Source organism: Mauremys reevesii, linkage group 3 (genome assembly GCF_016161935.1).
Source record: "Mauremys reevesii isolate NIE-2019 linkage group 3, ASM1616193v1, whole genome shotgun sequence".
In the NCBI taxonomy this organism is placed as follows: domain Eukaryota; kingdom Metazoa; phylum Chordata; order Testudines; family Geoemydidae; genus Mauremys; species Mauremys reevesii.
The window spans coordinates 50416220-50434026 of record NC_052625.1 but is presented as its reverse complement, the minus strand read 5'-3'; the positions used below and the strand labels follow the sequence as shown (position 1 = coordinate 50434026).

At 42.3% G+C, this 17807-nt stretch overlaps 1 protein-coding gene across 2 annotated transcripts in view; it reads right to left on the bottom strand.

Annotated features, from left to right (window-relative positions):
* The window catches only part of SMYD2 (SET and MYND domain containing 2), a 43121-nt gene that overhangs the window by 8205 nt on the left and 17109 nt on the right, over positions 1–17807 (bottom strand). For both annotated transcript variants that reach the window (XM_039531482.1, XM_039531481.1), the window contains exons 3-9: positions 17314–17424; positions 15572–15632; positions 12896–13020; positions 9537–9604; positions 7207–7309; positions 4464–4574; positions 456–576 (exon numbers count right to left, since the gene is read on the bottom strand). In XM_039531482.1, the coding sequence (XP_039387416.1) occupies positions 456–576; positions 4464–4574; positions 7207–7309; positions 9537–9604; positions 12896–13020; positions 15572–15632; positions 17314–17409 (685 nt within the window). In that variant the 5' untranslated portion in view covers positions 17410–17424. The remainder of the gene's footprint in view (positions 1–455; positions 577–4463; positions 4575–7206; positions 7310–9536; positions 9605–12895; positions 13021–15571; positions 15633–17313; positions 17425–17807) is intronic.

Below are 17807 nucleotides of genomic sequence, written 5' to 3'. Positions count from 1 at the left end.
GTTGGCTCGATTCTTTATTTTTCTACCCATTATGTCTTCGAAAGTATGGGCTTCTGCACAAACACAGATTGGCCAAAAAGCCATCCAGCTCTGGGACGTGGTGGATCTACCTGAATATTTTCTACCTGTTAAAACGTATCTCCCTCAAGACAGGAAACATTTTCAGATTCTAAAGGGAAACAAACAGATTCTTCAGCATAACAACACTTTTTGTAAAGAGAAGGCAGCAACACAATGTTCTGACAATCCCTCTCATACATGCACGCACCCACTTCAGAGAAAATTCTCTCTTCACAAACAAAGAGGAGAACAAGACTGTCTAGTTTCTAACTGCCTTCAGAAGTGCATTAGGGGGGCAGTGGGAGTCTAAAAGGAGTGAGCCTCAGGATATCAAAAAGATTTAAAACTTGCAAAACAAGCCAGCAGGGGCAAGAGAAAGGCAAAGCAAAGGATATATTTGTAGTGTTTGGCTCGCCTGAATTCCTCAATCACATTTCGGGCATATTTGATCATGTCTCGGACAGTTTCTGCTGATGGAGGTTCATTCAGTTTGCGGATTTCCAATTTATCTTTGTCCTGAAGGAAGCACATGAGAATTACAAATGCAATCCCAAACCTCACACGTAAAGGCACATCCACACACAGAGTTTAAAAGCTACAGAAGATTAATAAAATAAAAGGCATGGTTGGAATTTTAGGCTCCCACAAAGAAACCACTGAAATCTGTAGGGGAGAAAACAGAGAAAGTAGACTATTCCTCTGTCATTTTTCTCTAAACCTTTGGCTGGAATGCTCTGAGCTTGCAAACTCCTGGATGATGACTGCGTTCCACAACGCAAGAGCTATCCCAAGGTGTTTTATAAATGTCACTTGTACCAACTGGTTGCAACATCTGCAATAAGGTCTTCAACTCAGATCCAGATGCCATAGTTTCTCCACAGTGTTGATGGGAAGCTACAAGCGGTGCAAAGTGCACCTATTCAGCAGTGCCTCTGACTCCATCTCACAAGGCACTGCCTCAGGACAAGTCTCAAAACCCCCTGCTCTCTTGCCAATACTGCTGGGCACCATACAATAGGTGCCTCAGAAGTAGCAGAACAACACTGGTACAAGCAAGGAGATAGTTGCTATGGGGGATGATGTGGCAAAATGGCTCTCTCAGAAGCAGTGCTGGTTTGTGGGGTCATGCTATAACGCTACAAACCAGAAAGCTACTGCTTGCTCTCGTTATCTCTTCAATGGCTTCCTCACCCAGTACAAGCACCCCCGGCAAGGCAATTGCCCCCTGCCTCTCCAAGAAGGCTAAGAGTATGTCCGCAGTTAGACGCTATGATACTCTCCAAGAATTTCAAAAGCTCGGAACTGCTGCCTTGTGACGTTGGGTTTTTAGAAGCATCTAGTGTTAACCCCAGTGTGAACTCTAAACTGTGAACTCCTGGTGTCAGAAGCCTCTTGGTCCTTGCTATGTGAGCTTTGAAAGGTGGGGGAAGACTGCCAGTTGTGCATGGGTGATCCTTAGCGTGCACATTAATCAAGGGCAGATTAGCAGGGTTCTGCTGTACATGCAGTACATCTTGCATGACTAGAACTAATCAAACTTCTCTAAATTCACCTATCCAATCATTTTTATATATGACCAAATTCTGCTTTCAATCACATTAGAGATTTCACAGATCTTAAGGCCAGATGGACCATTATGATCATCTAGTCTCACTTGAGTAACACAAGACACAGAATTTCAAACAGTCTGACCCCCATTGTATAGGTATAACAGCAGATTTTGTCCACTGTTCTGTATTTGCTTGATCTGCTCATCTGACATCGCCCTCCTTTGTCAGTAAACCAAGAGAGTTTTCCAATATTGTTTTTACACAGATTTATAAAGTGCCCAGCACTGTAGTAACTGGTCACACCGTCAGTCACTAACCCACTTCCAAATAAGAAGGTTCACTGCTTATTTGACATAAGTTTTCTAAATTCCCATACTAAAACCCCAGACACTTTAGGCCCACCAAGAAACTTAATTCAATGGAAAATGAATCCCATTCCATACTTCCCCTTCATGTCCTTTTGACTGTAGATATTTCCATAAGAGGAAGAGTGACAGGTTGTTTTGTGAGTGGTACATTAAATGTTATGGGTGAAATCCCAGCTTCACTGATACCAGTGGCAAAAACTCCCACTGACTTCAACAGGGGCAGGATTTCACCCTATATTTATATTATAGAAAACTGAGTGTGATGGTCATGGAGTTCCTATATAATAATCTAAGAATACTGATATGCTACCTAGTTAACGAGAAGCCAATTTATATTGGGGGTTGTGGAATATTTATTATATCTCTGCAATGCTTAAAATCAGTGGGGACTATGGCAAGAACAAGCGGGAAAGCAACACAATGGTCCCAGATAAGAATATCCAGGCACACCTTTGAAAGACAACGGGGGAAGCAATTAGTTTCATCCTGTCTCCAAGGAAGATGCAAGTTTTATTTTGCCAGGCTGGGAACCTGGAGATCAAAAGGACTAAGCAGCTTTGAAAGGACATTCTCTCTTAGGGGAATGTGGGGGTGCGGGAGGAGGATGGTTTGTGAGTTATGAGAACAGACTTCACTAATGAGACTCTCAGGAGGGGTGTCAGCAGTGACTGACACCACCTTGTACAAAGACCCAGCTCAAGCAGCCTAGGTCAGTCCTGGACCTGGGCAACAGTGGCATAAATCCAATCAGCAAAAAAGAGGCCAAGTCCATAAACATCACATGACGGAGTCAAAAAACCTTTGGTCCTTAAGGCTCCCATCTCCAGCTACCTCCCTTGTATTTCCAGGAGCGAAGTAGTCTCTCAGAGGCAGGCAGACACTAGCTCCTCTAACAAAGAGTTACTACTCCCTTGAAGTCTTGAGCTCTTCTACCTGGTCTCTTCCTCCCTCTTTATACTTGGGTTTGCCCTCATTAGCTACAGCAGTTGGGGCCTTCTCTCTCTCTAATTGAGATTTCTCACAGCTGAGGTAGGGTGGGACTGGTTTTGCTGTCTGCAGGCAGGCAGGCGTCTCACCCCCTGCCTGCCTTTCTTTTGTGTAGGATTGTAGACCCCGTCTCACAAGGGGTCCAAAAGAATCTTAGACCTACAGGATCCCTATGTGGAAAATAATTCGATACCTGGTAAACTAGACATGAGTACTGTCTGCTTTATTGTTTTAAGACTGTTTTTTTCTTAATGCTTTTGTTATATTAAATACGTTGCTTTAAGGAGACGCCGGTCACTGGTTACCACTGTCTTTCCCTTAGAGAGAACAGAGCTGCAGGTGCTGCGTACAAGTCAGGCCTGCTGAGTAATTGTGGTTGATCACAGGGGCCTGCAGCCCAGTATCTGATCTGAGTGGGAGAACTGTGTAAGTTCACCCTCAGAAAGCTGATAGCTATAGGCGAGAGACCTGAAAGAGGGTGTACTCAAAGAGATCAAGAGGAGTCAGAGGGGCAGTCAGCCTGGTAATTGTGACATATTTCCTACTAAAATAAAGCCATCTATATATAGGTCTTTGATAACTGTACTAATTAAACTGTAACCTTCAGTATGTAACAAATCAATTATTTTTTCTGCCTAACAAGATTTCTTTTTAATAAAGAGCTTTTATTGAAACTTTGTTCCCACAGCTACCATCACAACACAGTTTTTCTTGGACTACATATGACAAGGGTAACACATAAGGTCATGGAAAGGATACAAAAGTTGCCGATCTGATAGTAGTGCCACACACGTATTGTCACATTAAAGCTGAGCGGCAGCACAAATACAAGAACTCAGTTAAGCAGAGATTTGTTTGCTGAAAATCCCCAATTACCAGGCGGTGGGAGCCATTCGGCACAGAATTAGGTTTTAAATAACTCTTTTAACTGCACTCTTTGAAGTCAGTGGCAAGCCAGGCTTGACACTGATGGGTTCATGATCAAGCCCTAAATTCCCCCTGTGAAATCCTTGTGGTACTTCTTGGTTCACAGAAGAAAGACCAGAATAAATCAATCATTCCGTACATCACTGGTACCATGAACTGCAGAGAGACTTCTGGTATTTGTAATGTTGCATTGTGCGATACTTTCAGGAAGCCAGGAAGAACCGAGAGAATTTCACAATATGGGGGGTGTGTGTGGAAGAGGGGGGGGGAAAGAATACCAAAGCCAGAACAAACTGATTTCTGTGCAAAATGCCCCACACATCCAGTTTGTGGAGACACTCAGTACAAAAACTTGGGTCTAACAGTTTTCATATTACCTTTCAGCAAGTACCTACCAGGATATTCCATGATACTTCATGGTTACAGTGGAGAGAAAGGGTATGAGACAAGGTCTCAGACAGAAAGCACTCCCTACATTCCAAATCTGATTAGTCAGATAGAAAACAGCATGAAAGCCTCTGGTATGTGGGTAGGTCATCAGGAACATACTTCTACACCATGGTTATATTACCTTTTCTTTAGTAATGCATTCCCTGCAGTCACAGGTGAAGAAATAGGAGTCTCTTAACCGATCATTTCTATCTTCTGTAGGGTACAACAGATCGATATAACTAGTAAAAATCTAAAGGAAAAACATACAAAATCAATCAAAAAACTTGCATAATAAAGTAAGTGCACCCACACAAACACCACATACACACAAACTATATATTTCAAATATCTAATATAATCAGATCACCATATACCTGTACAACATATTGCATCCCTACAATCACATCACCTGTCCACTAATCCCACTTCCCAGGGACTAATTCTTACATTTAAAACTTCTCAGCAGCTCCAATCAGTCGCTATTTCATTAATTCAGTCTGCCAGAGAAATGATTCCTCCTCCTAAGGGTGGAATTTCCCCTCTGACGGAGGCTCAGGACAGGCAAGATTCTGGACTGGGCAAGAGAGCTTTTCTATACCTAAAAATATCATGGCTTTAAGTGTGCCATCTCGGCTCTTGCCAGGCTAGAAACTGGGGCCTAAGTGATTACTGATTTGGGGTTCCCAACTTGAGAAACCTTAAAGGGGCCTGATTGTCAGAGGCTGGGTGCTCTGCTCTTTCTGAAAACCAGGTCCCTTTACAATGTCTCCAGTTGGGCACCCAGAATCACTAGCAGTTTTGGAAAATTTAGGACAAGAGCTTTAATTTATTGAGGAGATTTCCACTTTCTAAAAGAGATCCAGTGCTTCAGTTCTGGAAGGGTATTTAAATCCTGATTTATTTTTATTTTTATTTTTTTAAAGCAGTGATATTTTTAAGTACAAACATATTATTATAGGTCATTTTACAGGCATTTTCCATTCATTAGTTTTAATTTCCCTCTCCTTCTGAGCCCTGCACAGTGGAACTCTTGGCAACTAACTAAACTGTTTTGTGTTTTAAAATGGTATACTCCTAAGAAACAGCCTAAATACACGATACAGTTGACCACTTTATCACTGAAGAGCAAGAAAATAAACTATAAATAAGAAAATTGAACCAAGTCTTAAAATGTTGTGCTAATCTGATCTAGTCTTTGCTGGTCCTTTACTCTCTCTCTGAACAGCAGTCAATTTCACTTACATGTGTTTTTGTTCTATGCTGGCACTCAATTTATTTTCCCAGGCACAAAACACACAAGATGCAGGAGCTTTAAGTGGAAACTGACAGTTTTCAGTTGCAATGGCTACACTGAACCAGAAGATGGAGACACAGGCCACGTGACTGTAGTACACAAGCAAAGAGATTCATTCCAACACACTTTGTCCACACACTGCACATTTTTTAAATGTTAAAAGACCAGTTATGGGATATAAGATTCCAGTTTTTGGAATTTTTTTACCAAAGGTTCAGCAATCGTTTTGTAAATAACAATCCAGCTTTAAAAGTCAAGATGTCAAAAGATGAGTTCTATTTCTCATTTTAACCCCACAAACAGTAAGTCCATTATAAAAGATACTATGTCCAGGATGTCACACTAAATAGCCATCTTGTAATTATCTCATGTGCATTAATTAAACTTAGTTTGCAATGTGTGCTGATGTTATTGTGACCAACTCCCCTACTCAGAATGAGGAGGAATTGTACACCTGGGTTGTCCCATTACTCAGGCAAGTAACTCTTTACCCATTGCCAATAAGGAGTGTTCACAATCTGACCCCAAACAGCTTTCCTCCTCTCAGTAACTTCAGTCACATTATTTTCATTACACTTCAATAAAAAGCCCAAGCATATAAATAAATAGGCAATTGCTACTAAAATTAACCTCAAACTCATTTTAACATGATTAGCCTTTATCATTCATATGCCATTATCGAGGGAGTAACAGTGAAATCCTAGATAAACTCCATGATTATTTAGCAAATGCACCATTGTTGTCACTCAAGATTATGGTTGAGCACCTCCTCCCCACCCTGCCCAAGATAAATTTAACAGACAAAGGTGGTCTTTGCTCTGTTGAAGACACATTGTCAAAGATCAGTGACTGAACCAGATTGGCTTGACACAACCTAAAATGCCTTGTTCTAGTCATGGGAAATTCAATCCAGCCTTCATTGACAGTCTTGCCCCCACTGGGGTCATAGAAATCTAAATAACTTTATTCTTTCATGGCATGGTCCTGTTTTACCCAGTGTGGTCTGGATGAGCTCCATGTTATGCGAACACTCTGTCCAGACAGAAGTAGGATAGCAGAGAAGTGATCAGTCCCCCTTTTACTTGGTCTTGTTCTGGCTACCTCCACATCTTCCTTACAATATTATTATATTGGTAATGGTAATTATTAAATAAATAATAATAATAATAATAATAATAGTTTACTTTCAATTGACCCCTTTCATATGGGGATCTCAAAGCATCAGCTAAACATCAATAACTCAAGCCTCAAAACTACCTTGTGAGGTAGTTACTTATACCCATTTTACAGATGAAGAAAGTGAGGCACAGAGGGTCAGGTTCCTGTGTTGAACCAGTGGCAGAGATACAATGCCTTGCCTCCCACTCCTCTGCTCTAACCAAAAAAAAGACACTGTCTCCCCTTGCTCCACCCCTGAATTTTTATTTTTTTTTAAAAGTGAGTTTTCAGAATTGATTGAAAGACAAGAGACATGAGGAACAGGCTTCCATTTTAACTGAAGCGATGCTTGACAAGCCAAGTTCACCCCCACTTTACCACGTGCATGCCCACACACCACTGCATTTACACTCACATGATGTGCATTTACCTCATCTCCAGGTTCAATCTCTTGAACAGCTCTGACTTCAGCTAAGGTCCCTTTGTACGTTACAATCACATTTGGGCAACAGCTATGGTTCATCAGTGCAACACTGTAAAAGCAAAAGGGCAATTTTTGTGTCTGAAAGTAAAAAGCATCACTTCAGCATCTAATAGCTCAAGTCCTCTTGCTCTGCAAGATGCATCTCAGCTAAAAACATAGGTAACTGTAGGAAGGCTATAGTATTGTTATTATAAAATTACAATAAATGGTCCTGCTGATGAATAGAGTAGGATCAAACGGTCCTTCCATCCCTTGTTGTGCAGTGTGCTTAATGCTGTCCAGAGGTGACTATATTACAGTGGTATGTATAATGGGAGCGGGAGCAGGCCTTGTAAAGTCAATGGCAAGTCTCACTGGGACCAGAGCCAGGCTCATAGCTTGAGAAGTGCCTGGGGACCCTTTGGCGAAGAGAAGCACTAAGTATTATTATACTTGAAAGCAATGCAGACAGAAACTTAGTACGCAAAAGGCCACTTGTTTGCACTGGAGTCTGAGACCAACTGTAAAACTCCCATCAACTTCAGAAAGAGCAAAAGCAGGCCCCAAGTCTGAAAAAAAAATATTTTTCAGTTATGCACACAAAGTGTGCAAAAATATTCTAACTGCTGGAGGAAAGCACATCCTCCAGCACTCTGGGCTCTGAGAAAATTCAGTTTGTCTGTTTTATTAGACATACACTTCTACCTCGATATAACGCGACCTGATATAACATGAATTCGGATATAAAGCAGTAAAGCAGTGCTCTGGGGGGGCGGGGCTGCGCACTCCAGTGGATCAAAGCAAGTCCAATATAACGCGGCTTCACCTATAACACGGAAAGATTTTTTGGCTCCCGAGAACAGCGTTATATCGAGGTAGAGGTAGTGGCTAACATACCTTCTTTAACACCCCACACAAAATAATAACTGCATCTTTGGTCAGAGATCAAGAAGGAGAAATTTTAGCTCAAAGGTATAATTGTTGTTAAATTCAAAAGGCCTAATTCAGAGTTGCTGAGCACCCTCAGACAGAAGGGCTGGTCTTACAGTTAAGGCACTGGACTGGCACTCAGAAGCTCTAGGTTCAATTCCCTGCTCTGTCAGAGATTGCCTCTGTGACCTTGGGTAAGTCACTTAATCTCTCTGTACCTTAGATCCCCATCTGTAATAAGACAACAGCATCTCTGCCTGTCTCTCACCCTTTGCCTTGTCTTTTTAGAGAGTGTAAATTCTTTGCAGGAAGGACTGTGTTATTCTGTTTATGTACAACATAAACTGCACCTAGCACAATGGGACCCGGACCTCAGCTGGGGACTCTAAATGTTACTGTAATACAACCAACCACCACCCTGTAGCCCCCACTGATGTTGATGGACGTATGTGCTCAATACCTTAGAAAACTCCGATTAAGCAATGCTTTCAATATGGGCTATATTGTCAGCAGCAAGAGAGGAATTTGCAAACCAACTCCCTTGAAGGGGGCACCTTTCTTCCTTTGGAGCACTAGAAAGACCCACGTCTCCTATTCCATGAACAGCACTTTAATAACATCTGTGATTTACTTATAGAGCTGACAGAGTTTGTACATAATTTTTCACTGTCATGGCAACATAACATATCACACTGTTAAAACATCAGAGGAGGAGGTTGGAGTAATGTAGGAAGGAGATCCGCTACTTAAAAAGGAACAAAGCTTGGGAGATGGCATTGAACAGAGACAAACCACTTGGGCAGAGAGCACCAGGTTAAGGACTCCAAACTAAAACAAAATGGAAAGATTTTATGGAGGACGTCATCTATGCAACTCTTTTCAATTTCTTTTGATCATCAAAAGCCCATTGATTCAGATCAATCTGGATGTGGTTCAGACCCTGAGTTTCATGGCTTCCAAACAAACTGAAAGGGTAACTGCTGAAATCATCACGTTTTTAAAACAAAGCTGTCTAAAATCATAAACAGTTCACAGCCACTTGAAACTGTACCCTTATCAAAAGGTAGGTGGACCTTATTGAACTCTTTGGCAAAGATGGCCTGACTTTTGGGTTTCTAACAAAAGCAGGTGAAACGTCATTAGAAAAAGCTTGCACAACTCCATTGCACAGTACTATACAGGTCCCTCTATGTACACTAGACAGTTCTTTCAAGCCACTGTGCTACATCTCCAGTATCTTTGAGTATTTCATTAGAGACAGAATCATAACCATGGGTTAATTCAATTTACCACATCTGTAACATGTATCGGGGCTTTTTTTTTTAAATAAAATATTTGTATTGTTTAAAAAATAAAATCCAACCTACTCAGGAAATATTGCTGATCCCAAGTGAGACAGTTCTTCATCTTCAATTGTGAAGCCATTACAATTAACCTAAGGAAAAGAGAGAGCGATTAGCTCAGATCTCTGGTAATCACCATCTTCTGGTTTAATATTCCATGTTTACATACATACTCTGGCTATAAGGGACCATGCTGAGCAGTAAATTGCAGTAATCTGGTTGCAATTTTGTTTATTCTTAATCAGTATTTATACAGAGCTACTTGTGTTTAGAAACCTCATGTTGAGGAGTTTACAGTCTTTTAGGCAGTCTAAATGCAAAGGATAAAGACTCATGCACCAGAATAGGATCAGACCACAACACAGAGGAAATCAGCCTTTGGATAGCCAAGGACAGGACATGAGGCTTAAGAAGAGTTTGGAAGAAGGAGAGACAGGCTGCCTGTATAAAGCGAGACTATTCCAAGCAGAGAGGACATTGTGAGGCAAGTGGCAGAGGAGAGAAAAGAGGCCAGTCCTGCTTCAAATGGAAATTTAACTACGGACATCAACGGGAGCAGGATCTGGCCCAGAGGAATGCTAACAACAGAGGACTGGACAGAGCTACGTGCACAAAGAAAAGGGAGGGTGAACAAAACCAGACAGACAGCGAAGGGCCTGTGCAGTGCCTTGAATATGATACACAGGGCCTGGCACAGTGGCGCTGCAACCTGGTCAATGCCTCAAATTGCACCTGCAGTGCAAATATTTGTTTATTTTTAATTATTAGTAATGGACAAAGAACTTGAACTTTGTGGCAAAAAGAGTAGAAGCTAACAATGGGAATGAATGACGGTGGAGACATAGTAGGAGGGGCAGGAGCATACAGGTTTAAATAAAATACATGGACACAGGACAAGGCCAGATATTTGTCAATACACTTGAAAGAAAGGAGTCAAGCAGGCCATAAAGCCATGTCCTGAAATCCCTGCTCATGTTTTTTCTCTCATTGAGCTCAATGGGAGCTTAGGGCTAGTCTACACTACCGCACTGCTTGGGTGCAGCTGCACCGCTACAGCATGTCTGGTGAAGACGCGCTACGCCGACGGAAGAGCGCTCTCCCATCAGCATAATTACTCCACCTCCACGAGAGGTGGAGGCTACGGTGGCCAGAGATGCTCTTCCCCGACACTGTCGGGTGTGGACACCGCTTTAAGTTGATGTAACTTGCATTGCTCAGGGGGTGGCTTTTTCACACCCCTGAGTGATGTAACTTACATTGACTTACGCGGTAGTGTAGACAAGCCCTTAGTCTAAGTAGGAACTTCGGGATTTGGCGCACAATAGTCTCAGTGTCAATGCGTGTGCACTAAACAACATTTAAAGCTGCACTTCCCGTCTGTCTTCACAGTCACTAAAATTCATCTCAACCCCAGTCAAGTAGTTTAGGCCCCATTTTGATGATAGCTGCGTTTATGCCAGCAGAAAGTTAACCCCCCATACATCTCCCTGCCAGTATCGATAAGCTCTCCTTTCCATGGTGATACCAGAATGGAATGAACACATCTGTTGTCTGACAAGTGCCAAATGAAGACACAAAAGACCCAGGTGCGGCCGATCAAGTATAGACTAGCAGGATTGTCAACTGCACATGAAGCCCCCTGAAAGAATCCCTCGTCGTTTCCCTTTACTGAAACTACTGGGAACATACGTCTATGCTCCACTAGCCACACTACAGTGAGGACTGTACTTTAGAAGCAGTGTGAAACCCCACCCCACTACCCACCTCGACCAGCCTTCAGATAAAGACCAATGAACTACATAAGCAGAATTCATGGTTCTAAATAAAGAGTCCTCACCACCACCTTCAGAGTGGTAAAATATCTTCTAATAATTATTACTTGTAGTGTGGTAGTATCCAAAAGGTCCCAGTCAGGGTGGAGGCCTTATCATGCTAGGTGCTATACAAATATCCAAAAGCCGACAATCAAATTTAAAACAAGACAAGACACAAAACAGGTGAGCGTAAAACAGGCGGGAAGGAGGATGGGGTTAACAGCAATAAGAACACAGGGCTACATAAGTTGGCGACAGACACAAAACTTGATGGTTCCAATTGATTTGTAAGTTGTATTTTTTAAATAAATATATAGTCAGGTACTTCCAACTACCCTCAGCCTAGTCATCGGTAGGTGGCTCTTTCTTGTAAGCATCATAGCAGAAATGGGTCAGGAGAAGGGATTTGAAGGATAAGAGGTTAGTGGGTTAGTTTAATTCAGGGAGAGCATTCCATGTGTAAAGGGATGTTTGTGAAACTTGAATGGCATTCAAGGCTGGTATCAGTGATACAATAGAGGATAAGAGACAAGAACAAGTAAAAAAGCTGGGGGCAGAGTTATGCAGACTCTAGAAGGAGGGGACAAGCCCCTTGAGCATGATGTGATCAAGAAGCGGTGTCAGTGGAAGGACCTGGAGGAAGGTGTAGAGCATAACATGGACACAGTGACAGGCTAGGATGCTGATCTCATTAGCTTGGTTTTGTATGGGCAGAAGGGAGCAATGTGGATGTCAGGGATGCTGGGGAAGAGGGGTTTGCAGTACCAGGAAATGGGGGGTCAGCAGCATGCAGAAACTAGCTGAAGCAGTGGGAGCTGATGAAATCGCCCAAGAACAGAGAAGCTACTGTTTTAGTAAAAATCAATTAATCTTTGGGGGTTCTGGCTGCTTTCCAGCAAAATATTCAAAATCACAGTTAGAATTTGGACAGGTCAGATTCCTTAAATCGAAGCAGAGGTTTGGATGTATCTCTTTCTATATCACCAGGCAAACTGAAAAGGCTTAAAAAAAATATAAGAAAACTTCAATCACCAAAGAAAACCAAACAAAAACAAAAAGTGAATCATGGGAAACCAGATAGGGTAGAGGATAAGTAATGGAATACATTACTGGAACTTTCACCCGAAGTACAGCAGTTTAAACACTAATTAAGATAATAGCAACGATGACCTCTTACTGGGAGGCACTGGCCTATACAAAATGAGTGGGTAGTCTTAGTCCAACAGTAGAAAGTTGTTCACATCTCAAAAACCTACCATCGCCGACGGCACGGCACCCTTTGAGGCTTAAGCAGAGAGTCCAGACAGAATGATAGAGTGATGCTTGGCAATTCTGGATTAAAATGTGCATTCTGCCTCCTTGCCACCTGTCCAAGTGGTGATAAATGAACTTCCGGATCACATTTAGAAACTTGTGCCTGGGAGAGAACACCATAGCAATGCTTTACCACTACCCCCTCTGCTGTGGATACAAGGAAGGCTGTTCTCATTGCTATCTTTTGCTTCTTTCACAAAGACTAGATTCTCACAATACCACCTACCTAAATGGATTTTATTCTAGCCAACTTACTTGTGCAAAGAGGACTACAAGGCCAGCGTTGTCAGGGTACTCTATGTGCTTTGAATAAAAGTGATGAAGAGCAGCAATATCATTTTGAATCAGCTCTCTCTTTTCATTGTCTAGTTTATCAAGGTCTGTGGATAAAGAAGACATCCTGTTTCAATACAAAGAACTCTCTTCTGGTTAACTGCAGACATAGCTAGGTTAGAACAGGTCATAACTTGGATGGGAGACACCCAAGGAACAGCTGTATGGAGGTACTGCAAGAAGTGGCTGTGATTGCTTCTCCTTCCAAGGCCACGTGTATATACTGGGAAAATGCATGAGGTTAGAAAATGTTGGCTGATACCTTTTTATTAACAAGAGATTAAACACAATATCCCTGAGGACAAGAACAGTAGTATTTAAAATATGTTCGCTGATGGTTAACTTAGCCCTAGCGTTAACCATGGCTGTGAATATGTTCTTATACACTACTTGGCCCCGTCTACAAAAGGTGCTAAGCCACATTTAATATCATGCTAGTGAAACGTTTCTCAACATGACAGACTTTCCCCATGTAGACATGTCCTAGTCAGTACTGAAGGTGAACTAGTCAGTACTGAAGTAGAACACTAGTAAGAGACTGTTCTGCCCTCATCCAAAAGACAGGATCTCTAACAGCAGAGGTCCTAACCACTTGCAGTCATTGAAGATCTCTACTATTTGCAAGGCCTGGGGCATCAGCAGTGGTGTCCTGGCATACTTGTCTGGTCCTGTCCTGGTATTTTATATCCAGTCCCACTCATGGTTCCAGATAAAACCTGGGCAGCTAAGCCATCTGACATTTCGAGGGGGCTGTGGACTGAGCATTTTCCCAGTCAATTCTCTGCTTGAGACACTTTTTGCTCTCACTTCAACAGAAGCAGAATGGAGTGCCTAGCTGTTATCACTGTCGTCCTCCCTACTCTGCACAGCAGCAGGAGTACCAAGTCACACCTGCAAAGCAAAGTCATGCTGCAATTACCCTCTGCACTCCCAAAAATAGGACAGCAGTGAGAAGAGAGACTACGGGGGAAAAAGAACTGAAAAGGAGAGACACAAATGGGAGAGACACATAAGATTGGGGACAAATGAGGGGAGATAGCTCAGTGGTTTGAGCATTGGCCTGCTAAACCCAGGGTTGTAAGTTCAATCCTTGAGGGGGCCACTTAGGGATCTGGGGCAAAAACTGGTCCTGCTAGTGAAGGCAGGGGGCTGGACTCGATCACCTTTCAAGGTCCCTTCCAGTTCTAGGAGATTGGTATTGATTGGATTGGAGACACAGAATAGTAGGAACACTGAAATGGGACAATTTCGGGATGAGAACTAGGGGGAGCTCAGGTGTAAGAAAGAAAGATGAAGCCTTCCAATGAGAATCCAATGCCATTTCTTCACTCGCCCATCCCTGGGAAGAGAGTGAGGGCAGGGGGCAACTGCTGAAGATGCCACAGGGGGATGGGTAATGGGCAGCAGAGGGGGCTTCTCACCAAGACAGCCAGAAATAGCAAGGGAACCTGTTGGGGGAGAAGGGCGGAATTGTGGTGGCAGAGCATCTCAGTGCTTTAGGAGGGCACTGCCAGAGTTTGGATAAGCATCCACTGACCCAAACTCCAACCCGTTTGGGCTTCCAAATGAGTCAGATATTTCTATTAACACAGGCTAAAATTCAGCAGAATCCACAGAAAACCCTCCATGAACACCCACCTCTCAGTTCCCACCACTAGCTTGTTTGACAACTTGTCCTCAAAATTCCTCTCTGTGTAGGCTGCTCTGCCTTGGATAAATGCCAACATTTTACCTATTCCATTCCCCCTGGCAGTTCCAGTTGAGGCAATCTCATTCACCTTCTGTACTAAAGCTGTCCTGTTGTCTTGCTGGGCTTGGTCAAATAACTGCCACCTCTCACTCCATCAATGACAGCATTCGTCTAGCATTTTGTCAAGGGTTTGGAAATCCTTCAGGATGAAAGGCATGTAAGCCTACAATACTATTGCTTATGAACATCAGCTTTTTCTTATTACGATCAATACCAAGAAAGGGAGCAACATTGCAGCGCCATGTAGACTATTCCAGGCTGGTTACTCTTAACGGTTGCTCAATTCTAATTGCCTCAAGGGTGCGGGGGTGGAAACAGTAACCTTCCAGATAAAAGCAAGCCACTACCTTCTCTCCTTCCTCAGATCACTTTGGAGCACTCAGGACATGGAATTTCAACACAATCATAGAGAACATGTCAAATTTGACTGGCAGTGACAGACACTGAACTGCAATCCAGAGGATTCTTCAATTAGCCCCATAGTCATTGTCACCATCAAACAACTGTGCTGTCTCTGATTTTATGCCTCCTGGTAACAATACCAGCTATTTTAATTTTGCAACATTACAATTCAGAAAAGTCACCAGAGTGCCAGGAAAGCCATCTGATGGATGAACACTACATAATTAATCTGTCTAAATTTTCACCCTCACTTCCCCACTCCCCCAAGCTACCAACAGAAAAAGAAATTAAAGCATTACAAAAATTTTTGGAAATGTGGTTCTCTTTTTCACTCCCTCCTCTTATAACAGAGATGCTTGAGGAAGGTTTTGATGAAGGGTAATGAAGCAATTCCTAAATGCACTACGGAAAAGTGCTCCTGTTACCTACTAGTCTTCTCTACTTACGTGATTCAAACTCTTTTACAGCAAGCAATTTTTCTGATTGTGTTCTTTCAGGGTGGGTTTTCTGAAAGAGATTGCAATGACAAGAAAAAAATTTAAAATTATCACATATTTTCTCAATCAACGCTTATATTGAGAGTTTTTACCCACAAAACAAAACCATAAAACCCTCACTGTATTCAAGCTTTATAAAGGTCAATGAACAGTGATCTGGTCAAACTGACTAACCTTACAAGCCATATAAAGCAAGCATAAATTAACGCCAATCAAATATACACACCTAACCAGTACAGTATTTTAAAATATGTCATTTACTTTGTTCTAGAAACCCAGAAAGCTACTAACAGCAGCAAAGCAGGCAAGAGACAGGCTTCGCTTTGAGGAAAGTGAATAAACTCACTGTTGACAGAGTTCAAAAGCAGTGCTCTATTGTTGGCCTAAGGCCACTTCTTTGTAATCTTGGCCATTATATATGGCTTTGCAGGTGGCCCAGCAGCTGAGGTTCAGGGACTATGGTTTGCATATTTAGCTTTTATATGACATGTAGGTTCCCCCCATCCCTCAAGCACAAATTTATTCCAATGACTTTTAATCATTAAACATCTAATTTTGTTTGTGGATCACCACTAGACTGTGCTTTAATTAAAAAAACTAAACCCACACACACAGGCACAGAGGGAGTATGCAGGCTACCTTCCCAGCAGGCCATCAAAATCCTCTCTATATACAGTATCCGGGTTGCCCTTGTCATATACGCAGACCTCGATCGTACAAATGTGCTTCAAAGAGGATTTGTTTTTGCAGAGAGCATTTAGAGCTTTGCAAAAATACACAGTGTAATAACCTTGAAACTTACAGGCCCAATCTCTTCCCTGCAAACACTTCTGCTATGCCCGTCCCACCACCACAAATTCTGCATTCCAAGGAATATTACAGGTGGAGTTAATAATGCAACATAAGAGCAAGCACACTAGCATAGTATCTTCCTATAAATAAACCTTCTCTTTCCAAAGACCAAGGGACTGATTTTCCTTCCTCCAACACTGGTTTTACATCAGGGTCACTCCATTCATTCTAATTGGATCACTCAATTACCTGTTCTGTTCATTCCCTCTGAAACAGCTGGCATTGGCCACTGTCAGAGACAGGAGACTGGGTCAGATGGACCATTGGTCTGACCCAGTGTGGCCATTCTTATGTAACTATTTGCATCTGTCTGAATGAGAAGAGAATCAGGACTTATGGAGTGCTTACAGAGTGAACGGTGCTATAGCTATACAATGCTATACAGTAAAATCTGAAGGAAGTTCTGTTTCACACAAGTCTAACAAAAGCGGCTGCCATTAAAAAGCCGGTGTTTGCCAACAGATACCACATGTAGCATCCATCAACTTAACTGCAAACACTGAGTCTGATCCCCCTCTCACTTATGCTACTTTGGCCTTGATGCTATGCCACTGACTTCTTGAGCCCACACTGCACTGGTTCTACTAAGACATCAGCTTAACACCTCTCAAAGCATCCAACTGGATGTTATGCTGCCTTAGCCATTTCAGCCGTCAGTTTTTTCAGCTGCTCACACTCAGCACCACAGCCAATCTGTACACAGGAAACTAACACGAAGCATGCTCTGCTGGGACAGTTACTGTAGGTCAAATTTTCATTTTCCAGCTCTTCCGGCTCCTCGCCTCTACCCCCACTTTCAAAACAGACATGTACCTCTCAAAGTCTTGCATTCTGCTCACCTGTTTGGCAAGAATCCTTGCGGTCAGTCTCACAGTCTCTGAGGGATTCCAGTTCTGCCCAAAAACACACATGGCAGAACATTCCAGCTTGTGCATAGCCCAATCTGCTTTCTGGAAAGTTAAAAAAAAAAAAAAAGAAGCACAGTAGATAAAGAGATGAAAAAAAGAGGATGCAGCAAGTCCCACCAGAACCTGGAGGTCAAGTGAAATGTGTTTCCTTTAGAAAAATAAAATTACACTTGCTAAATTGGAACAAAAGCTTGAGTAATTTTTAAGGGACAAAGCTGTCTTTCTTTTTAAATATGCTTGCCAAGGATGAGTCAAGGTCATACTACCTTCATTTATTTGGTGGAAATAAAATATAAACTCTGAAGAAACAAACATGGAACACTAAATTTCTAAATCATCAATCATTATTGTTCAGAACAAGCATGGAAGGGGAGAATAGGTTCTCGCTTAACGGTTAGACTGGATTCAATTTCCATTTAATAAAT